Genomic DNA, 24243 nt, shown 5'->3' on the forward strand with positions numbered 1-24243 from the left:
GGTACTGATCTGTTTAAACATACTCTTCCTCCATTTCATTTGAATCTCTATTTATTATGAGAGCAGGTTGGGGTGGGGGAAATATATTTCCCTGTGAGAATTTTTTGTCAATGTCATTGAAAAACAAAAATATATGTGGTTCTCGTTTTTTACAAAAGCACAATATTTTCAGTAAAAAACAGGGTTTCACAAAAAATAATTTGATGAAATCCCATTTTTAGATGGACAAATTTCTCAAAATAAAAAAATAAATAAATTGCTGATCAGCTATAATTGCTGTTTAGGTCTTTCACAGTGTGCTACGTGGCTTAGAGAGTATAGAAGGGTCTCTGCTCCAAAAATAATCACTTCTTAGGGATTTTATGTTTACGTACAGTTGTTTCATATATTTTTTTTTAGAAGTACAGGCTTGAACTGTTGTGTATATTCCAGATCAGTATCAGCATATGTTCAATCACAATTATCGACATCAGCTTCCTTTACTGCTATGCAGCTTGCGTATCATTTAGGTTTGGAAAACTTTCCATTGCTTTAAGATGTAGGCTAGACTTTATCAAATTGCAAACTTAATGCCTACATTCTGTATGGGGTTAATGTTTGAGCCAGATGATAGATATTGCTGTTAAAACTTGTTAAGCCCTTTTCATCATTTGCCTTTAGCTCACTGCTGCAATTGCTTGAAACATAGAAAACTGATTGGCATTATGAGATACAAGTGCTCTTCTGTTTTCTCTTTCACTATACGCACACACACTAAATTCAGTTGGAGACTTGTAGCTGCTTTGTTCATTTATTTCACCTGCAGGTCAGACAGTTTGCAGAAGAATCAGGAACTGGAGTTTGAAAGGAACAAAGAAAGATTTGAATTCTTAAAGGTATGGGAAGAATTCTCCTCTTTACATGTTGCAAGATGGGATGAATCAACACTCTTTCACTGTTCCTGTGTATTTAATATTTGGGGCTCTTATTCATTGTGTTTCAGTGGGGCTCCCAAGCTTTCCACAACATGAAGATTATTCCTCCTGGCTCGGGAATTGTCCACCAAGTGAATTTAGAATACTTGGCAAGAGTGGTGTTTGATCAGAATGGGTACTATTATCCAGACAGCTTGGTAGGCACTGATTCGCACACTACAATGATTGATGGTCTGGGAGTGCTGGGCTGGGGTAAGTGCACTGAAGTTTTATGAACTGGTTGGTTATGTTATGGCTTGTGTTCCTATCAAATCACATATAAAATAAAATGACTAAGTACAACAGACTCCCTTTTGTGTCCAGTTCAAATGACCCTATAAATCAGGATTTTGTAACCTGATTTCCTATTCCATACCCAATGATTGTAAGAGTAATAGACAACAATCACATTTCAGTCATGTGTCAGGTTGTAGGGGATTTGTGTGTGCTTTTATTTTTAAATATTCTTTATTGTGGGTTTAAAATATCCCTGGGTAGTGGTGGCGGAGAGGGATGTAAAATTTTCAAGAGCATCTAAATGATTTGGGAGCCTAAGTCCCATTGAAAGTTTCACTGGGACCCATGAGCCTAAAATCACTTAGATGCTTTTGAAAATGTTTACCTAGTGACAGTAACTATAAAAGCAGTTTTGGATCAAAGATTCTGATTCAAAGACAACACTGATGAGAGGGGATCAAAACAAGGTTTGATCAGTCTTTGCCAGTATTCTAGTACCAGATGTTCTTTGCTTGGACAATAATGGGACAGTGCTTGCCAGCATAACAAACAGAAATATGTTCCTAGCCAGTGGTAGACAATAGAAGCTTTGAAATTTTATCTGCATAAGTAGATAGTCTAACCGAAGTATTTTGTAGTTATCCTATACCTAGTATAAAGAATACCCGGGGAATACTGCAGTGATACTTCACGTGTATTGTGAAAGCACCTACGAGTCCCTCCATTAACCAGGATTCCATCAACCAGCATACTAGACTCTGTACAGACACAGAACAAAGTGTCCTGGTCTCAAAGAACTTACAAAAATGCTGATTGCTTACAAAGACGCTCATAAAGTTTTCAGTCACACACAGTGTAAGTCATAATATTTATATCTACTTTACATAGTGCTATAGATTAAAATCTGTATAGGGAATTTCTGTATCTGCAGCCTTGGTAATACAGCACTGCATCAGCTCGCGTTGCTTGGATTGTAAGCAAGCCTGGGGGCCTGGGGACCGTCTTTTTGTTCTGTGTTTTTTGGGTCCAGGTCCGTGACTGGGGTTTCTAGTGGTAGTTAAATACAAATAATAAACAATTATTATGTTGGGAAGATTCTTTATAACCATGGCCTCATCTTCACAAGAAAACTGTTACAAATAGAGTTGAAAAATAGTCAAACTAGTTGACAACTTGACAGTGGTCAGGCTGCAGGTGGGCTGTGACCAGTGCCTGTCACCAATATTGTCTCGCTGTTTCCTGGTACTCCCCCGATCTGCCTGTATCCATCTCTTGACTCTTGGCTTGCACTTATATTGGAAACTCTTTGAGGCATGGGCCATCTTTTTGTTCTGTGTTTGTACAGCGCCTAGCACAATGGGTTCTGATCCATGACTCGGGTGTTAGGGGGAAGGTACTAAAATAATAAAATGCTGACTGGTCAGTGCAGAAAAGGCTCAGTTGTGCTCAGCAGGCATGGACCAACTCTTCTCAATCAGCATTTACTCAGGACTCTCTATCCCAGTGTTGAGCGGAGGGATAGCTCAGGGGTTTAAGCATTGGCCTGCTAAACCCAGGGTTGTGAGTTCAATCCTTGAGGGGGCCATTTAAGGATCTGGGGGAAAAAATGGGGATTGGCCCTGCTTTGAGCAGGGAGTTGGACTACATGACCTCCTGAGGTCCCTTCCAGCCCTGATATTCTCTGATTCTATGTGCTTGCCTGCACTGACCAGTCAGCCTCATGTCCGCAAACTTGACTGGCTTTAAACATGATTCAATTTCCAAATGAAAGTGAGCTCTCGAGGGCTAGAAACTTTCTTTTTTAAACAAAAATCTTAGAACAGGATAAGAACATCTAAGAAATGTCCCCTCGGACCAGCTCAATCCAAGCCCTGCTGTGTGGTGACTTCTTTTCCGTTATTTGCAGTAATATTATTTCACTGGTTCCTTAACTTTCAGCATGCATTGCCTCATCTTAAAAAAAATCTGCTTTTGTCTTGCCAATTGGATTCAGGTGTTGGTGGCATCGAAGCAGAAGCGGTGATGCTGGGCCAGCCAATCAGCATGGTGCTTCCGAAAGTGATTGGTTACAAGCTGATGGGAAATCCTCATCCCCTGGTAACTTCCACAGACATAGTGCTCACCGTTACCAAGGTAACTGACATCTGTGCCATGGGGGATTTCTTACAGTGGGCCACAGTGCAGCAGGTGTGTGCATGGTGTGAACTTAGAGTAGCTGTATACAGCAGCCTTCGGAGTCCCATCTCTGGGGCTGTTATCTTGATTTCATCCTCCGAGACCCAACTATGCTGGGCCTGGCCTGCCCTAGCTCTGCAGTTCCTTCCCTCTTGCCTGCTGATCAGATGCACCCCAGATGGGGTGGAATCAGCAGCCAATCCTGCTCCCTCCTCTCCCCCCGCCTATTTCACGAGGAGGGTGGTGAAGCACTGGAATGGGTTACCTAGGAAGGTGGTGGAATCTCCATCCTCAGAGGTTTTTAAGGCCTGGCTTGACAAAGCCCTGGCTGGGATGATTTAGTTGGGGTTGGTCCTGATTTGAGCAGGGTGTTGGACTAGATGAGGTCTCTTCCAACCCTAATCTTCAATGATCTGGTTGGATGGGACAGGAAGAACTGGAACTCCCAGGGCTCCTACAATCCTTGTGGTTGTCACGGTCAGGTTTTGAGACTCCCATTGATGCTAATAGGAAAGTTTTGCCATTGCCTGCAGGGGTAGCAGAATCATGTACGTATGGCATGTTTAGCATTGAGTTTTGAAGCTCTGTTACACACAGAACAAAACCCTGGTCCCAAATGGACCAGAACTTTGAGGAAGCTTGGCTACTTGACTGGAGCTGAACCACATAGGCCTGAACTGTCTCTAGTGTGTAAGGCTTATACAGTCACCATTCTGAAGATTAGAAATGGCCTTTGAGTACCTCTGTTGGTTCATGTATTCCAGCATCTTCGCCAGGTTGGGGTGGTGGGTCAGTTCGTGGAATTCTTTGGGCCGGGCGTAGCCCAGCTGTCAATTGCTGATCGAGCCACCATTGCCAATATGTGCCCCGAATATGGAGCAACTGCAGCCTTCTTCCCAGTTGATGAAGTCAGCATCAGGTACCTGATCCAAACGGGTAAGTGCAAAAAGAGGCCAGAACTTGAAGATCCAGATTATAAACCTTTGCTCTGACAGCTCGTGGTACAGGGCCTGATTCTGGTGTAACTCCATTGACCAGAATGGAATTACTTCAGAATCTCACTGGTATGAGAGAGATCAGAATGAGACCCATGGTGCCATGCATTTGGTCTTAGCACCTTCCTAAACCTTAACCTTGGGCTCTGCAAACAATCCATTTTACATAATATATATGTACTGTGTTTCTCAGGGTTGAGCCCTTATGAACTCCAGCGTATGAAACTTTCTGCTTAGAAAACATCAAGAGTTCAACTTCAACCTTGGAATGCAACTAACAGTCCCAGTTAACTGGGACTGAGATCATTAAAGATCCAGTGACTTTTCTCTTCCTGCTTTTCTAGTTAAACATGAAGCTGATGTAATACAATCTATCCCATTCAAGGCCCTGTTCTGCATTCTTAAAATGCCCCAATTTCTTTGTCTTGACTAGTTCTTATTTAGCTATTTCTGGATTTCATTTTAGGTCGTGATGAAGAAAAAATTAAGCACATAAAGAATTATCTTGTGGCTGTGGGGATGTTTAGAGATTTCAGTAACTCCGCTCAGGATCCAGATTTTACCCAGGTAGAGTCCTGATCATCATTTAATCTTGTACCTTCCTTTATTTCTACACCCCTTCGCTCTCCATTTTCATTTTATTTATTTTTGTTGTTCTCTGTTTCCTCTTTTTTTAAAGAGGAATTTTCACACAGCAAGGAAAAAATTAACATGACTCTGATTTTTGTAATCCCATTCCCAAAGCACGCCTTGGTCCATTCCGTGACTGTATATGCCAGAATTTGAGGCAGCCTCATGTAATGGCATTAGACCACACAGAAAACGTGAGGGAAATGCAGGGTCTCACTGTGTCCAGCAATCTCAATCCAGTTGATTTATAATAGGGTGACATGGATTTAAATGAGGACAGAACTTGCCCCCAAATATCTCTTAATAGTTAGCAAACAAGGCAAGATTAAAAGGATTTGATCCTCTCTGAAATCTTGTAAATTTTCCCTAAGTGCACAACTTCATCTGTAAAACAACTCTCAAAATGGTGAGCAAGAGGCTGCTTGTATGGGCTTGTATGCTATCCCTTTGCTAGGATTTTCCAGAATGCTTCCTGATGCTAGGATTTGTCTTGATTGTGAGGGCGGGGGTAAAATTTTCAAACCACCTCAGATCTGTTTGTTTTTCAAAAGTGACTTAGACACGTATCGTATTGGCTTTATTTTGAAAGTCAATGAGACTTAGGCTCCTATGTGCCTAAGTCGCTTTTGAAAATGGGGACTTGAGGTGGCTGTGAAATTTTTTCCTTGGGAGCTAACAGTATCTGAGCTTGTAACTCACTACAAATGGCTTTGAGAAATTTTGCCTTTAAATGTGTTAGGCCTCATGCTGTCGGGAGAGAGTTTAAGGCACTGATTCAGTAAGGTGCTTAAGCGCATAAGTAGTCAGTGGAACTCCTTGTGTTGAGCATTGCTGCATTGAGACCCCAGTGTCCTTGAGAGCAATGTATCTTGCATTATTTGGCTCGTTTCTTGGCGGTAGCTTACTGAGCCGCACTGTTCCTCCTGTTGAACAGGTTGTGGAGCTGGATCTGCATACCGTCGTGCCTTGCTGTAGTGGGCCCAAAAGACCTCAGGACAAAGTAGCTGTGTCAGAAATGAAGAAGGACTTTGAGACCTGCCTGGGAGCCAAGGTAAGGTCACGTGGCATTGCAAACGGAAATATGTTTGTCTTCTAGAAGCTATATGTAGGGCTTAGTCACTAGAGACACAGGTCTGTGTCCATCAGTTCAGGACACTTTGTGTACAAATGACCTTGCAGGAATGTTGTTTCCTGGTTATTTTCAACTGTAGCCTAGAAGACAACGCTAAGGAATAAGTATTCTAGAGTGGCGGTTCTCAAGTTATGGGTCATGGAATATGGGTGATCTGGATCTGCTCCTGACCCATTAGTGAAGCATTTGCAGTATTGAAGTAGTCACTCAATCTGATAATGGCATACCAATCAGAGACTCCCTGCAGGTTTCCAGAAGTGCTTTTTGCCCAACTAAAATTAAAACAACAACCATCCTAACTGCCTCTTGCAGTCCATCCAGTTAAAAACAGCAATTAATAGATCTGCGTCTAGGATTTTGATTAGGATCCAAGTCTAAACACCCCTAAATTCTGGGGAATCTCAGACCTGAATCCAGATCTAAACTTTACAGCTCAGGCTCATTCCATGTAAAAGCCAATACTTATGAAGAATGCTTTGGTTTTCAAATCCAGCTAAACCCTCCAGGTTTGCTATGCCATTCAGATTTTCTATCCCAGTCCGTAGTATTGATATGCTAGTTCTCTCCCTTTTTTTAAAGACTCAATCTTTCGTCCATTCATCTAGATCTTGACACAAATTTCAGACCAGTCAGTGCTAATTGTATGAACTCTTGGGCATTCTGGCCAAAATCCCAGGCCTGACCTGAGTGACTCGGCTTGGGGAGTGGGGTGTCTTCCTAGATCCTGATGCTGTGCACTGATGTACAGTCTCATCTGGGATCCAAGACACACAGGCGCACTGTGCAGGCTAAAAGAGTTCTGTTGTCTTCCTGTGCAAAATACCACCTGTGTGCCACTGCAAGAGGCAGCTGCCACCTCGTCACCAAGGGATGAGCGGGTAGGATTGGCCCCAATTAAGCAAATGTGACAGCCGCCATGTTGGCTAACATGCTGGGGACTGAAGCAGGGACCTCCAGAGCTAAAAGCAAGAGCTGCATATCTTGTGCTGAAGCTGTTACACACTCATCTTCTGTGGCTTGGGCACAAGGGGGAGCCTATAGCACATGCTGTGTCACCAAACACTCTTCTTTCCCCTTTTAAAGTACAGCTGTTTTCTGGTACCATTCTGTCTCCCTTTCCCAGTTCTCACACTAACCATCTTCTCCCTTTGTTTTTATTGTCCTTCTTTATAGCAAGGGTTCAAAGGATTCAATATTGCCCCAGACCATCACAGTGATCGCGTGAAGTTTGTTCATAACGGCTGTGACTTTGAGCTAACCCATGGTTCGGTGGTGATTGCTGCCATTACCAGCTGTACTAATACCAGCAACCCCTCGGTTATGTTAGGAGCTGGTAAGTGTGTCTGATCAGAGAAACCGCTGCAGGCAAATGTAGTTTTAGGTCTGGGTCATAAAAGCAAACCCCATTGACATGGAAGGAATCCCATCCCTTTATGCCAGAGCTGAGTTTAGCCCCTCAAGTGAGCAAGAGGAATCCAGGTACCAATATTTGGGCTGAGACCTGGAAACTCTGGCTGTTAATCACGTTTTTTTTTCCTTGCGCTGACAAGTCTATAAGTCAGGTAAGTTTCATTGTGCACTAATTATCACCTACCTCTGATCTCTCGGTGAGGCGTTTGAGGCGATGCTAAACAAGGGTGGTGTCAATTTGCTTTGTCTGTACAGTAGCCTAGATCAGGGGGGCTTAACCTTTTTTTTTTTTTTCCTTAACTCTTCCCAAGGTGCTATAAAAACTCCAGAGCCCAACAGTGCCATAACAACTGTTTTTCTGCATATAAAAGCCAGGGCCGGCGTTGGAGAGTAGCAAGCAGGGCAATTGCCTGGGGCCCCACGCCACAGGGGGTCCTGCAAAGCTAAGTTGCACAGGCATCGGATTCAGCCCCAGGTGGCAGGGTTCAAAGCCCTGGGCTTCAGCCCTGCACAGCAGCGCTTCGGCTTTCTGCCCTGGGGCCCAGTGAGTCTAGCACTGGCCCTGCTTGGCAAACCCCTGAAACCAGTTTGGGGGCCCCGGACCCCTGGTTGAGAACCACTGGCCTAGATAATGTATACGCAAAAAGAAAAGGAGTACTTGTGGCACCTTAGAGACTAACAAATTTATTAGAGCATAAGCTTTCGTGAGCTACAGCTCACTTCATCGGATGCATTTGGTGGAAAAAACAGAGGAGAGATTTATATACACACACACAGAGAACATGAAACAATGGGTTTATCATACACACTGTAAGGAGAGTGATCACTTAAGATAAGCCATTACCCACAGCAGGGGGGGGAAAGGAGGAAAACCTTCCATGGTGACAAGCAGGTAGGCTAATTCCAGCAGTTAACAAGAATATCAGAGGAACAGTGGGGGGTGGGGTGGGGTGGGGGGGAGAAATACCATGGGGAAATAGTTTTACTTTGTGTAATGACTCATCCATTCCCAGTCTCTATTCAAGCCTAAGTTAATTGTATCCAGTTTGCAAATTAATTCCAATTCAGCAGTCTCTCGTTGGAGTCTGTTTTTGAAGCTTTTTTGTTGAAGTATAGCCACTCTTAGGTCTGTAATCGAGTGACCAGAGAGATTGAAGTGTTCTCCAACTGGTTTTTGAATGTTATAATTCTTGACGTCTGATTTGTGTCCATTCATTCTTTTCCGTAGAGACTGTCCAGTTTGGCCAATGTACATGGCAGAGGGGCATTGCTGGCACATGATGGCATATATCACATTGGTAGATGCGCAGGTGAACGAGCCTCTGATAGTGTGGCTGATGTGATTAGGCCCTATGATGGTATCCCCTGAATAGATATGTGGACAGAGTTGGCAACGGGCTTTGTTGCAAGGATAGGTTCCTGGGTTAGTGGTTCTGTTGTGTGGTGTGTGGTTGCTGGTGAGTATTTGCTTCAGATTGGGGGGCTGTCTGTAAGCAAGGACTGGTCTATCTCCTAAGATCTGAGAGAGCGATGGCTCGTCCTTCAGGATAGGTTGTAGATCCTTGATGATGCGTTGGAGAGGTTTTAGTTGGGGGCTGAAGGTGATGGCTAGTGGCGTTCTGTTGTTTTCTTTGTTGGGCCTGTCCTGTAGTAGGTGACTTCTGGGTACTCTTCTGGCTCTGTCAATCTGTTTCTTCACTTCAGCAGGTGGGTATTGTAGTTGTAGGAATGCATGATAGAGATCTTGTAGGTGTTTTCTCTGTCTGAGGGGTTGGAGCAAATGCGGTTATATCGTAGCGCTTGGCTGTAGACAATGGATCGAGTGGTATGATCTGGATGAAAGCTAGAGGCATGTAGGTAGGAATAGCGGTCAGTAGGTTTCCGATATAGGGTGGTGTTTATGTGACCATCGCTTATTAGCACCGTAGTGTCCAGGAAGTGGATCTCTTGTGTGGACTGGTCCAGGCTGAGGTTGATGGTGGGATGGAAATTGTTGAAATCATGGTGGAATTCCTCAAGAGCTTCTTTTCCATGGGTCCAGATGATGAAGATGTCATCAATGTAGCGCAAGTAGAGTAGGGGCATTAGGGGACGAGAGCTGAGGAAGCGTTGTTCTAAGTCAGCCATAAAAATGTTGGCATACTGTGGGGCCATGCGGGTACCCATCGCAGTGCCGCTGATTTGAAGGTATACATTGTCACCAAATGTGAAATAGTTATGGGTCAGGACAAAGTCACAAAGTTCTGCCACCAGGTTAGCCGTGACAGTATCGGGGATACTGTTCCTGACGGCTTGTAGTCCATCTTTGTGTGGAATGTTGGTGTAGAGGGCTTCTACATCCATAGTGGCTAGGATGGTGTTTTTAGGAAGATCACCAATGGACTGTAGTTTCCTCAGGAAATTGGTGGTGTCTCGAAGATAGCTGGGAGTGCTGGTAACGAAGGGCCTGAGGAGGGAGTCTACATAGCCAGACAATCCTGCTGTCAGGGTGCCAATGCCTGAGATGATGGGGCGTCCAGGATTTCCAGGTTTATGGATCTTGGGTAGCAGATAGAATACCCCAGGTCGGGGCTCCAGGGGTGTGTCTGTGCGGATTTGTTCTTGTGCTTTTTCAGGGAGTTTCTTGAGCAAATGCTGTAGTTGCTAGATAATGTATGTTTCAGTCCTGCTGCCGTTCAAGTCAGTGGTGATTTTGTAATGGATTTTAGCTGGAGGCTAGGGCCTGTGTATGCGTTGGAATTTGCTTTGAGCTGCATGGTCCGCCGTCCCAAGAACAGCATTATCTTCCATTGGAATTGCTCAGTCCCTGAGGTTCCTTGTTCTAGATCTAGTACTCTGATAGCAGTGATTAAACTCTTTTGGTAGTCATTGGATGCTTCTGTCTGACACTCACCCTCCCATTTGTGCCCTGGAGAAAAAGGGAAGATCTTCTCACTCATGTTCCTGGTTTCAGTTTCTTGCTTCCTTCTCTTCTTTTTTTTCATCTTTGTGCCAAATTTTGGCTGGCAGCCATGTTTGTGCGTGTGCCAGAAAACCTGCAGGCCAGTGGAGGGTGGAGGAATGGCTTCACTTTGCCTCAGTTCTGGCTCCCCTCCAAAGGCACACAGAGGTAGCTCTGTAGTTCCTCTGTGATTGGAGCTGTGCAAAGAGATTCAAGGTCAGAACCTTGTGGGGGTGGAGGATGAAGAGAGCAGGCAAGTGGGTGTAATTTGTGTAGTTGCTCCAGGACCTGGTTGTGGGTGCTGAGCACTCACAACTGCAACTGAATCGATGGGAGCTGTGCTTTGCACATATAAAGTGCTATATAATGATAAGTGTGCTGGAAAATCAGGTCCTAGGCATCTCAAATTGGGCACCCAAAATTGGTGGATGAGTTTGACCTAAATCTCTCTCTGCCTCAGCTCCCCATCTTTACAATGGCGATAATACCTCTCCCACACCTAACGGGTGTTGTGAAAAGAAATTCACTAATATTTATGGAGAGCTCAGACATTATAGTGATGAGTGCATAGAGAAGCCCATGAGGAAATGAATAATTGTTTTCAGTATGCAGTAAATAAGGCTGTGGGCGACACGTTACGCAATAAGGAGACAACAAAATATTGAGTAGCTGCTCATTCAGGGAGCACCATGCATCCCGTGTGCTGAATGAGGCAAGGGTCGTATGGGAAAAATAAAAGGAGTACTTGTGGCACCTTAGAGACTAACAAATTCACAAGTACTCCTTTTCTTTTTGCGAATACAGACTAACACGGCTGCTACTCTGAAACATGGGAAAAATAGTATGTGATCGTGCAATTGTAAAGATGGTATCATAATACGTGCGCGCATGGGAGCCAAATTAAGATTTGCACAAGCAATCTTAATTCTGTCCCTGCCTAACTTTTGAGTGCGTGTTTGACTTGCAACCTTAATAATGTTCTTTTAACAGTTTTGTGTGTTTAAATGTATGCCACTTTTAAACTGGGTGTCTGTTAGGCTCTTAGCCCCAGACTTTTAAAGGTATTTAGGTAATGCTGTGCTCAGCGTCACAATGTCTAACTGATTTAGGAGCCTAAATCTCATTTTCCAAAGGGATTTAAGCTTTAGGGAGTACATTTAGACTCATGCCTCAATCTCTTCTGCAAATACAATTTCGGCTCCTACATCAGTTAGGCATTGCTGTGCTCGGCATTGCAAAGCCTAAATGGCTTTAAAGAAATCCGGGCCGTAGTTTTATCTGAGCCCTTCAGTGTAGCCCAATTTTCCGTTACTGAGCACTGCAGCTCCCACTGATATCTCTGAACGCTGTGAGTGCTCTGCACCTCTGAAAGTTGGGCCATTTTTTATTTAGGTGTCAAGCCTTTAATTTCATCCATTAGTTTTATCTGAAATGAACTGGGGGTCTGTTTGCATCATCCAAACTGACCACAGCAGCTGGCAAAAACTAGCCACCTTTGATTAGCTGCCTCATCAGAGAGGTCACAGGTTTCAGAGACACTGAGCTGTCCTCTTGCCCCAGTGACACAGAGGTGGGCACTGTGATACACTTGCAGGGCTGCTATGCATAAATGGCAGACTTCAGTCTCCAAAGCTGTCAACTCTGTACCACGAGCTCTGAATTCGCCTGTCCACAGACAAACAGTTTAAAAGGAATAAAATGTCCAAGAGAAGAATTCAGGCTCCAGGTAAATATATTCTTAACAAGGTTCACACTCAGAAGGTAATTAGATAATGCTGCTTAAACAGGCTCCACATTTTGAGACTATTTGCTTACATCAAGGGTCCAGATGAACTTGTACCAATGGATAGATAGTTCAGCCCTGGCTCACCAGATTCTTACATGGAATGTTTTATGGCTCCTCTTTCCTTATTTAATGCATAGAAATAGCTATTAAACTAATCAAGCACCTGATCTTATACTGGTATTCTGCCCAAATATGTGAGTGTGTGTCTTTGAATGTAGCTGCACACAGCTTTCCACTAGAAATGAAAGAAACCAGTACCACAGTTCATCAAAGCACTTGGAGTCAATGGAACTTAAGCACATGGGTTGCTGATTCAAAATAATCAAATACTGGAAATGGAATCTCTTCTGTTTCAAGCTAGTCAAGGGAGCTGTCAGATGATTTTTTGATTTTGGTTTTGTTTTTTTCAGGTGGACTGTGCCATTGCCAAGAACAATCACAGGTGCCCTTTGTGTTTTGCAGGATTGCTTGCTAAGAAAGCTGTTGATGCCGGTCTGACTGTGAAGCCATACATTAAAACCAGCTTGTCCCCAGGCAGTGGGGTTGTCACTTACTATCTGAGGGAGAGTGGAGTTATGCCTTACCTTGCTCAGCTAGGGTGAGAGGGGTTTTCAATTTACTGTCTCAAGGCTCGTTGATGCCTATTTCCCATATCCTTGGCAAACGTAATGACTGTACAAGCAAAGCATTTGCAGCGAGTGATGTCACGTAAGACAATGATGGCTGTCCACACTTTGAAAGGCATAGCTGAGCCTTGAGGGGTAGATACTCATGAGTGTAAACCAGACAGCACCATTTACTCAGCTGACTCTTATACCAGCTGAGAAGCAGGCCTATTGAAACCTTTTATTTCACTAAAGACTACTTCTTGTTAGGCAAGGGGGTGGTTTATTTCTTAAATTTAATTGTTCAAAAATAGTATCTCACTTAAGACTTTGTAGGTCAGGAATTTGTCCTATGGAATTTGTCAGGAATTTTGGCTGATGATAAACATATGGTCTCCATTATGCAGTGTTGCAATCACAGGCACTAATGACTGTTTGCGTGCAAAACATTGTACCCATGACAGTTGTGTGTGCAAATTAGGTGCACAAATTTATGCACCTATCTATATACGCTTTTTTTAGAAGCAGCAAAAGAATGCAAATGACCATCACAGACGGTTTTCTGAGCAGAAAATGATATTGAATAGTTTGTGTTGTAACGCACTTCCTCATGGACACAGCTTCATTGCTTGATCGTTTGCTTTATCAAAAAGTAATTAATACCTTTCTTGTGATCGCTAATGTATTTAATACTGTCTGTAGGTTTGATGTGGTGGGTTACGGGTGTATGACCTGCATTGGGAACAGTGGACCTCTACCGGAGCCTGTTGCAGAAGCCATCACTCAGGTACTCAGCTGCTATTAAATCTTCTGCAGCATGGAATATTGCATGGTCTTTCAGAGACAAAATCACGTATTTATTTCACTTAGTCAAGAGATTGAGGTACATCTCAAGGGTTTGTTGCCACAGGATCCATGCAGGAGAGGGCTGTGATTCTTAAACTCAGATGAGAACTCCCTCCCTGTAAACAAAATGGCAAGCTGCAGCAAGAGCCGGCGAGCCAACTTAAATCATCCCGTAGTGCAGCCGTAGAAAGCCCTGGGACTGTGATCCCCACAAGAAGCTCCCCGTTCGGCAGTGGAGAATGTGGAGTTCTGTCTGCTTGCGAGGCAACCAGTCACTGAGTGTGAATGAAGTTCTAGCATCGTCGTTGGAGATGCTGTAGAAGCCAGCTTTATAAAAGGGAAAATGCTTGTTAGTTGGGATGTCCTTGTTTTAATGAAGAGTAGCTTTCTGTCTAATTAAAGAGTGAATGGGTGTCCGGAAATGGAACAAATGTAGCCCTCTGGAATAATATCCCCCATCCAAATGACTCTGATTGTGTTTATAAATGGGTCATATGGCTGGATTTGTGGAGATAGAGGTCTTTGTTTTCAAACGTGACTAGTGGTTTTGGATGCTTCAGTTTTTGGGTGGTCAACTTGAGATACCTTTTTAAAAGGGGCCTGGTTTCACTTTTAGGAGTGCTGAGCACCTGTCCTCAGAAAAGCAGGCCCTTTGAAGTAGAGCCCCCAAAATCACTACTCATCTTTGAAAACTGAGTCTGCGGTCATCTCAAGGGAGTCTGGAAGCACTTCTGCCCCCTTTGACCGCAAGAGACTTTGGACCAAATATAACCCCATTGTAAGACGGTGCAAATTCATCAATTTCAGGGTTATTCCATTTAGTCTATACCAGGACTGAATTTGGCCTCTAGCTTAAAATCTTGAATAGATCACAGGTGAAAAGGGGCTGGGTCTCTAAAATTGTCTCCTCATAGGAATATTTCTGTGCCAGAACCAGGCATCTTCACTTGACTGGCAATCTCTTCTCGGCCGAAGCTAAGAATTTGATAGCACGGTCAAAACTGATGTTTCCTGCATGCATTTTCTAGTAACCCAAGGGCATTAACAGGGAAAAAACCAAAGTGAAGCCTGTGTTTTGGAGAGGGTTTTCTGCTTGCCCTGTGGGAATGGAGATCCTTCAGAATAGCTGAGGGCAACATAGCAAGATTCTGTTTTATTGTGTTTTCCTGGTCACAATGTAGCCTTGTCCTGGGATTCAGAGGTCATCTCTTAGCCAGGTTTTGCAGTCTTTAATGGTAATCAGTTTCACAACTGTGTGGTGATGAGCTTCTTTGTTTGTGGTTGTGATGGCTTTGATTTGCATGTTTAAGAAGCTTATGGGAGGATTTCTGTGTTTGAAACATTTTTTCCCCTCTCAAAATAAGCCTCTGTTTATTCCCTGCTGTGACAAACCATGTCAAGCCACCTGTATGAATATATCTGTAAGTCTTTAATAAAAGACAGTGGAGCTTTGTAGGTGGCCCAATCTTTGAATCTCTCGTTCAGCGATACTGTAATGATATTATTTCATTCAGTGGCTGTCTATGAGGCTATTGAGATGGTTTGTAGCCAGACCTCTTTCAGGCTAATATTAGTGTGTCGGGTTCGTTCAGGGTTTGGATGGAAGACCTTCAAGGAACACTTCAGTGCTTCAAGAACAATCCTAGATTGCAACACCAGAAAGGACCATTTTGATGATGATTTGGATTGCAGTAGCACTTAGCACAAAGGGGTCCCGGTCCAGGGCTGGGGCTCCTAAGTCCTGTACAAACATAGAACAAACAGATGGTCCCTGCCTCTAGTCTGACCTTCAGGGTAATACAGGACAGACAAAATGTGGTGCTGGTAATTCAGCAGGTGGTGCTGAGCCATTTTCTCAGGGTGTTGGGGGCCTTGTGCTGGTGGAAGTACTGCCTTTTGGGATAGCCACAAAATGTAGGTCCTGATGACTTTTGATCAGTGCCGATCCCTCTTGGCAGGAGTGCTCCCCGGCAACCCAGATCGTGTGCCACCATTCAGCCATGCTCCTGCCATTTAATTATGTAACCTGCTCTGTTACATGCGGTTCTAAGCTGTATTATGCTGTTTGCTAACTGCCCTGTCCCCCAATCCCGTGACCTGTCCATGACTTTAACTAAAAATACCTGTGACTAAAATGTAGCCTTAATCATGTACAATCACGGAACACTTTCCTTTCCGTCGTTCTTTCCTCTGCCCCAGCCGTATAGCCATTCCGAATGCATTTGAACCAGAAAGCCCTTGACTTTCCATTGCTTGTGTTCACTTGTCTCTACTGCTGTCTTGCAGGGGGACCTCATAGCTGTGGGGGTGTTGTCCGGAAACAGGAATTTTGAGGGTCGCATCCATCCCAATACTCGTGCCAACTACCTTGCCTCCCCGCCACTGGTAATAGCCTATGCTATCACAGGGACCGTAAGGATTGACTTTGAGAAAGAGCCTTTAGGTAAGAAACTGTGGGGTTTTCTCCCCCACTGTTTTTCACTAAACTCAACTGATATTAAGTGAAGAGTCCAGAGGAAGCATCTCTTACGTATTGGTTGGTTTGGTGAGGAGCCCAATGAGGTGCATATGAGATGCAAGACAAGCAAGTGTTGGGTCAATAGTGGCCACTAAGCGGACGTGGGGGAGAAGTGTATTAATAGCACCAATCGCCTGAACCTAGGGAAGCTCCTTCATGGGAATATTGGGTGCCGTGTCTCTGCCGGCTCGGGGAGGGGAGGGGAGGGGGGGGGGTGAGGCAGACCCGAAGGACGCCTGATTTGCACACCATCTCCTGGCAGCCCTACCAGAAAATACCAATGGGAGTTCACCCTGACAGTGTCATCATCAACTTCCACGAGATCCCAGTTCACCAGGTCAAAGCCAGGCTAGAAAGCAAAGGCAGCAGGGTCCCTGAGTGTTGGATTAGAGTAGAGAATAGTGGGAGTGAACAGCACATAGAAATTGGATCACTTTTGCAAGTGGAATGTTTGTACACGAACTTCAAGGGTGTGTGGTTTCTTATAGGAGTAAATGCAGAAGGGAAGGAGATTTTCCTAAAAGACCTCTGGCCAACAAGAGACGAGATCCAGGCCGTTGAACATCAGTACGTCATTCCAGGGATGTTTAAAGAAGTCTACCAGAAAATAGAGGTGCATCAGTTACCTAGTGTAATGCATTAACTGTGAAGGTTAAACTTGAAATTAGACAAAGGTTTCTAACCATCAGAGGAGAGAAGTTCTGGAATAGCCTTCCAAGGGAAGCAGTGGAGGCAAAAGACCTATCTGGCTTTAAGATTAGACTCGATAAGTTTATGGAGGAGATGATATGATGGGATAACATGATTTTGGCAATAAATTGATCTTTAAATATTCATGGTAAATAGGCCCAATGGCCTGTGATGGGTGGGATCTGAGTTACTACAGAAAATTTTTTCCTGGGTATCTGGCTGGTGAATCTTGCCCATATGCTCAGGGTTTAGCTGATCGCCATATTTGGGGTCAGGAAGGAATTTTCCTCCAGGACAGATTGGAAAAGGCCCTGGAGGTTTTTCGCCTTCCTCTGTAGCATGGGGCACAGGTCACTTTCTAGAGGATTCTCTGCTCCTTGAAGTCTTTAAACCATGATTTGAGGACTTCAATAGCTCAGACATAGGTGAAGTTTTTCGCAGGAGTAGGTGGGTGAGATTCTGTGGCCCGTATTGTGCAGGAGGTCGGACTAGATGATCAGAATGGTCCCTTCTGACCTTGATATCTATGAATCTAACTGACTTTTGTACTTCAGCATGTAGAGCTTCTGCAGCTGTTTAGTAAGGTCTTCCTGGTAATGAAGCAAACTGAGTTGTCATGGGATAAGAGGGAAGGTCCTTTCATGGATTGGTAACTGGTTAAAAGACAGGAAACAAAGGGTAGGCATGAATGGAGAGAAGTAAGTAGTGGTGTCCCCCAAGGGTCTGTACTGGGCCCAGTCCTATTCAACATATTCATAAATGATCTGGAAAAAGGGGTAAACAGTGAGGTGGCAAAATTTGCAGATGATACAAAACTTCTTAAGATAGTTAAATCCCAGGCAGACTGTGCAGAGCTGCAAAAGGATCTCACAAAACTGGGTGACTGGGCAACAAAATGGCAGATGAAATTCAGTGTTGATAAATGCAAAGTAATGCACATTGGAAAACATAATCCCAACTGTACATATAAAATGCTGGGGTCTGAATTAGCCGCTACCACTCAAGAAAGAGATCTTGGAGTTATTGTGGACAGTTCTCTGAAACATCCACTCAATGTGCAGGGGCCGTCAAAAAAGCCAACAGAACGTTGGGAATCATTAAGAAAGGGATAGATAAGAGAGAAAATATCATATTGCCTCTATGTAAATCCATGGAACGCCACATCTGGAATACTGTGTGCAGATGTGATCACCCCATCTCAAAAAAGATCTATTGGAATTGGAAAAGGTTCAGAAAAGGGCAACAAAAATGATTAGGGGTATGGAACAGCTTCCATATGAGGAGAGATTAATAAGACTGGGACTTTTCAGCTTGGAAAAGAGACGAGACGACTAAGGGGGGATATAATAGAGGTCTATAAAATCATGACTGGCGTGGAGAAAGTAAATAAGGAAGCATTATTTACTCCTTCTCATAACACAAGAACTAGCGGTCACCAAATGAAATTAATAGGCAGCAGGTTTAAAACAAACAAAAGGAAGTATTTTTTTCACACAATGCATTGTCAACCTGTCGAACTCCTTGCCAGAGGATGTTGTGAAGGCCAAGCCTATAACAGGGTTCAAAAAAGAACTAGATAAATTCATGGAGGATAAGTCCATCAGTGGCTATTAGCCAGGATGGGCAAGGATGGTGACCCTAGCTTCTGTTTGCCAGAAGCTGGGAATGGACAATAGGGGATGGATCACTTGATGATTATTTGTTCTGTTCATTCCCTCTGGGGCACCTGGCATGGCCACTGTCAGAAGACAGGATACTGGGCTACATGGACCTTTGGTATGACCCAGTATGGTCGTTCTTACGTATATTTTTCCCACTTACCCTGCTACTGCTGTTAAAAGTAAAATGATGTGTAACTGGCTAATTCCAATAGATTAAATGGTTGTCACTGTTCCACGGTGCTTTGCTTAATGTAATCCTATAGATGGTATTGCTCTCTCTCTTGCCCCAGGACTCTGTTAGAAAGTGAGATGTTCAGTCTCAGTAGGTATTTCTGGCTAGAGCGCAAGTGGCTTAATTGAATGTTAATAGCAAAACCAGAAAATGTGTATTAGCCATACTTTCCTGCCTTCATGGGGGTATTGAGGCTTAATTCACTAATTCTTTGAATGTGCTTTGAGATTCTCTTATGGAAAGCACGGTAGAACAGCAAAGTATTCTCAGAGTGTGTACAATGTATTATAGACAATAGTCAGCTGGATGAGTAATTTTTTGATTTATAATGAAGAGAAGGTGTGACGTTAATTTGTTTCAGTACTCTAGATGATAGCACAGAAGCACACAATTGCATATTGTTGTAAAAAGCTTTTCCATCATGCATTTAAGAACGCAGTAAGGGAGAGAACATTTGCAAAAGTGCCCAAGTCCTATTTTTAAAAGTCACTTAGGTTTCCGAAAAGAAAAGGAGGACTTGTGGCACCTTAGAGACTAACAAATTTATTTGAGCATAAGCTTTCGTGAGCTACAGCTCACTTCATTGGATGTAGCTCACGAAAGCTTATGCTCAAATAAATTTGTTAGTCTCTAAGGTGCCACAAGTACTCCTTTTCTTTTTACAAATACAGACTAACACGGCTGCTACTCTGAAACCTGTCATTAGGCTTCCAAGTCACTTAAATACTTCTGGAAAATGTAATGTTAGTTTCTGTTTTTCAGACAGTAAATGAATCCTGGAATGCCTTAGATGCTCCGTCAGATAAACTATATACTTGGAATCCCAAATCTACATACATTAAATCACCCCCTTTCTTTGAGAACCTGGTAGGTACATTTTTTTTTTCCTCTCCTTTCCAAAAGATTTTCTGTTCACTTCCAGGGCAGTTACACTATATTCAGGGCCAAACTCTCCTGTAAAATGGTGTATAGTTGGAGTAATCCACTGATGTGATAACTTATTCCAGACCTCCACCTGTGTAACTTGGTCAAATTGTGCTCTCATAGTCCCTCAGTGTGATCTTTTCACATTCAAAAATAGCTTAGATCCAAAGGGGGGAAAAAAAACACTCAAGCACAACTAATGAATATTCAGAGGGTGCGGATTTGTTTGAAGAACGGGTGGATTTTTTTTTGACTGGTTAGGTTAGCTACCTTTTAGTGCACCTCCCACCCTTTTCAACAAACTCAACAAATTCTGGGTCACTTTCATTCTAATCTTTTATATATATATATATATATATATATATATAAATTTGTTGCATTTTGTTTGCTTGGTAGACTTTGGAGCTTCAGCCCCCTAAATCCATAGTTGATGCCTACGTGCTCTTAAATTTGGGAGATTCTGTAACAACTGACCACATATCTCCAGCTGGGAATATAGCAAGGAACAGTCCTGCTGCTCGTTATTTAACTAGCAGAAGGTAAGTCAAGTTAAATGCTTTATATTTTCCTTCTCATACACATCCTTTTTGCTCCTTTCCCCTCTCGCTCTGTGGTTCAATGATTGTATTGTGCAAGTCAGAGGGTTGAAATTCACGTGCCTTCCCACTCTGCTGTTTTCACCTCCTTGCACTTGTCAGAAACTCTTCAGAAAGAGCTGCTCCTTCTACTGTCCAGAGCAGCTGCCTTCCTAGGACCACAAGGCAAGCGAACAACTCTCACCTCACATCCTCCCTTGACCTTTTTTGCTTCATGCTACAGTATGAACTGGGTCAGCCAGGGCAGAGATAATAGGGAGCCATTTCCCTTCCAGATAATCCAGCCAAATCTTGGTTCTATTGAAGTCAACAGCAAAACTTTCATAGATTTCAGTGGGACCAAGCTTTGACCTTAAACACATTTCCTCTATAATATAGGACTCCTTCATTGGTCAAACCAGGACTTCCTGAGCTACAGAAGCTCTTGAGTTCAGATGTTCTTCCTTGGTCAGTGCAGCTGCTGCCACTGGCACAGGCTTGAGAACATTGCGCTCTTGCTTTACTGTTATATGGGAGGTCTGGGGTTTTGTCTACCAGGCCTTGGGCTAATGTTGGAATCTTCTCTCCGGCCTGACTCCCTGTTCTATTTCATGCACAGTGTTGTGTGTCTAATCTCTAGTCCATCTCTCTGAGTGGCATGAATTTTGTTTCTGAAAACTACAATACTTTTTTTTTAAATCACTGCTTTTGTAACAAAAACCTTTCAACAGGTTTTTAAATGAAATGTGCTAATGTACCAGATGTTACTGAATGCAAATTACTCTTGCTTCATGGGTTCAAGTCCCATACACAAGTTGCAAAACAAATATAGCATGTTAAAGTAACACTTTGGATAGATCCCAGTACAAACAGCCCTGCTCTATGCTTGGTGTCTGTGTTACTGGCTCAGTTAGAAGGAGACCTGTGTGTGTTTGTTTGGGGGTCATATATAAGTCTTATGCTATCTGTATAAATTAATATTGCCATGTACAACCACTCTTAGTATTACCTTTTCCCCTCTGTATCTGTTAGCCTGCCCTCAAGAGCTCAAATTCTACTGATTTGAACAATTCCTTGCATAATGGGGCTCTGGTCGGGGACCGTAGGTGCTATAGCAACAGAAGTAAGCGGTGGTGGTGATTAAGTAGCAGCTAATTGGAAGGGATTGCTATTGGTTCTTGTGGCTAAATGCAGCCTGTTTCCTTTTATCATAGCACCACTCATGTATGTTGCTTGGGGTAACAGTGCTTTGGCAGCCTCTCTGGCTAGGTCTAGGTTACATGCATGTGCTACAGTGGATTGGTAACAAAGATGTTAAAACAGAAATAATGAACTGGCAGCTGGTCCCATACTATGCTGCTGGGAACCATGTGAGTGCTAGGAGAGAACTTTCAAACCATCCAAAAATGGCTGGATCTAGCTTCAGAGATGCCTCTTCACATCTGTTAATTCATGCAGCCACTTCAGTTTAAAAATAAACACCAGCGTCTTTCTTTTCTAATAGCTTGACTCCTAGAGAGTTCAACTCTTATGGCTCCCGCAGAGGTAATGATGCTGTCATGGTCAGAGGAACATTTGCAAATATTCGCTTGTCAAACAAATTAATCAATAAGCAGGCACCCCAGACCATCCACTTCCCTTCTGGAGAAACAGTGAGTACACTGCTTGGTCCACACTGGGGCTGCCTACCCCGGGGCACCTAACTAGTTTGCCTGCAGTAGTTACTTTGGATTTAAGTGGTTGGGGGCTATTTCCTAGTTTTTTTAGGTCAGATCCTCATCTAGAGTAGAGAATAGTGGGAGTGTCAGTTGATGTAGGGCCAATGACTTCAGTGGAACTCTGCTGACTTACTGAGAATCTGTCCTTTTAAAATATGAGATCTCGCTCTAGAGAATACATCTTTATAGATTTATCATTCTGTATATTCTGTGTGTAGCAATATCTATGCCATAGAACCCTCAGCGTTACAAACACTTTAGGAATGGAAGTTGTTCATAATTCTGAACAAAAGATTGACTTAATACAGCTTTGAAACTTTACTATGCAGAAGAAAAATGCTGCTTTTAGCCATCCTGCTTTAAGTGAAACAAGCACACAACCAGTTCTTAGCTTGTCAGATCTTTAAAATTTCCCTTTACTGTTTAACACTGTACTGTATTTAGTTTTTTAATCTCTGCTGCTGCCTGATTGCATACTTCTGGTTCCAAATGAGATGGTCGGCTCATAATTCTGAGGCTCTACAGATCTATATATATATAGCTAGCTAGATGTATATTTCTAGAGATCTCTCTAGAGAGAAAGATTTCTTTCTCTCTCTCTCTCTCAACAGCGTTCTAACAGCATGGGTGTGTAGACATGTAGTCTTTGCCAGCTCTCATCCCAACATAAAAAGACATCCTCCACTATTATTGGCTATTTGCAGCTCTGCCAATAGCACCTGTGCTCTTCAGGGCACCAGTGAAGAGAGAATACACAGTGTAATACCGGCAGGGCTGTAACTGGCTAATACTATAGGAAGAGAGATTGGTGTTGGGACGGGACACTATGGGTATGTCTACACTGCACTGTTGTCACCAAAACTTTTGTCTTTCATGGGTACTTAAAGCCCCCTCCCCCCCTCCCCCCAAAACAAAAGTTTTGCTGACGCAAGCGGCAGTGTGAATGCGGCTTTGTTGCCAGGAGCACCCTCCTGCCGACAAAGCTTATGCTGCTCACGGGGCTGGAAGTATTTTGTCAGCACTGACAAAATACCTCAAAAGAGCGTTCACATTTGCTGACTTTTACTGACAAGGCTGTGTTGACACAGCCTTGTCGCTACATGATGTTCTAGTACTCCATCTGTAGCCCCTCACTTTCTGAGCAAAGCACACTTTCATGGGGTTGTGGGCTAGCTCTATGCTGAATGGTGGTATTTCGCACATGTATGACGTTCTTAGAGCACCCTTCTGATAGACTTGGAAGCAGCAGAGCTCTTCACTTCGTACACAGCTATGTCCCTACGAGGCATCTAATGTATCTGGTATTCCTTCCAGCTGGATGTATATGATGCTGCTGAGAGGTACAAGCAGGCTGGCCATCCCCTGATTGTGCTGACTGGCAAGGAGTATGGCTCAGGAAGCTCCAGGGACTGGGCCGCAAAGGGCCCTTTTCTACTGGTGAGTGACTGTAATAAATGCAAGTGGAGAAGTTAGAATCACCCTTCGTTGTTCATTTTTCCTACATGCTTGTAAGCATCCTGTGCCCAAACTCCCTGTCAAAGATGAAGAATGTAAATTCAGAAGGAATATTCCAAGGTGTGTCTGTGTCTCTCTCTCTCCTTCAAAGTAGAATGTTACTGTCAATCTCTTAAACCAAATGAGAGGAGAATTCAGATTGCCTATGCTGGTTAGGAAGGGGCTCCTACTGGGAAAACTGATTTGACTTTGAGAACAAAGCAAATCGTTATATGCACAGCAGAGACTTTGCGATACCAGCAGTGTTGCAGCCCACAACAAGAGCTAGCCAGTTATCCCTCCTAAGGAAATTCATACTTGCCCAGTAAACAGGTAAGTTTCACACATAAACAGGACTCCCTATTGTAGAAACAATAGCATACAACTGAGAGGACCAACACCACTCTACAAATAACCACCCACCAAAAGCGAGAGATTGCATACTACAGGCTGTTTGCAAATTATTCCCCTGAGCTTAATTGAGGTTGGTTTGTGCATGACACTCCAACCAAAAAGGTGTGGAAATTGTAACGGTTACTTATTTACCTGAACTTTGAGCTCTGTGGGGCAATGACTATCTTTGTCCTGTGGTTGTATGATACCAAATGCTGACAGGATGCAGTCGGTGGGGGGGGGGGCTCTTATGTGCTGTTAAACTACCCAATGGAGTCTTGTCCTTAGCTTCAGTGGGGCTTTGGTGTGTTTTCTACACTTTTTCATT

At 43.5% G+C, this 24243-nt stretch overlaps 1 protein-coding gene across 5 annotated transcripts in view; it reads left to right on the forward strand.

The window, feature by feature from the left end:
• Positions 1-24243, forward strand: part of ACO1 (aconitase 1) — a 51806-nt gene that overhangs the window by 25222 nt on the left and 2341 nt on the right. For all 5 annotated transcript variants that reach the window (XM_043515229.1, XM_043515231.1, XM_043515230.1 and 2 more), the window contains exons 5-19: positions 806-875; positions 983-1166; positions 3184-3323; positions 4130-4301; positions 4827-4927; positions 5925-6041; positions 7296-7455; positions 12722-12857; positions 13567-13651; positions 15997-16153; positions 16717-16841; positions 19574-19678; positions 20132-20274; positions 21815-21962; positions 23343-23465. In XM_043515229.1, the coding sequence (XP_043371164.1) occupies positions 806-875; positions 983-1166; positions 3184-3323; positions 4130-4301; positions 4827-4927; positions 5925-6041; positions 7296-7455; positions 12722-12857; positions 13567-13651; positions 15997-16153; positions 16717-16841; positions 19574-19678; positions 20132-20274; positions 21815-21962; positions 23343-23465 (1966 nt within the window). The remainder of the gene's footprint in view (positions 1-805; positions 876-982; positions 1167-3183; positions 3324-4129; positions 4302-4826; positions 4928-5924; positions 6042-7295; positions 7456-12721; positions 12858-13566; positions 13652-15996; positions 16154-16716; positions 16842-19573; positions 19679-20131; positions 20275-21814; positions 21963-23342; positions 23466-24243) is intronic.

Source organism: Dermochelys coriacea, chromosome 5 (assembly GCF_009764565.3).
Source record: "Dermochelys coriacea isolate rDerCor1 chromosome 5, rDerCor1.pri.v4, whole genome shotgun sequence".
Classification (NCBI taxonomy): Eukaryota; Metazoa; Chordata; order Testudines; family Dermochelyidae; genus Dermochelys; species Dermochelys coriacea.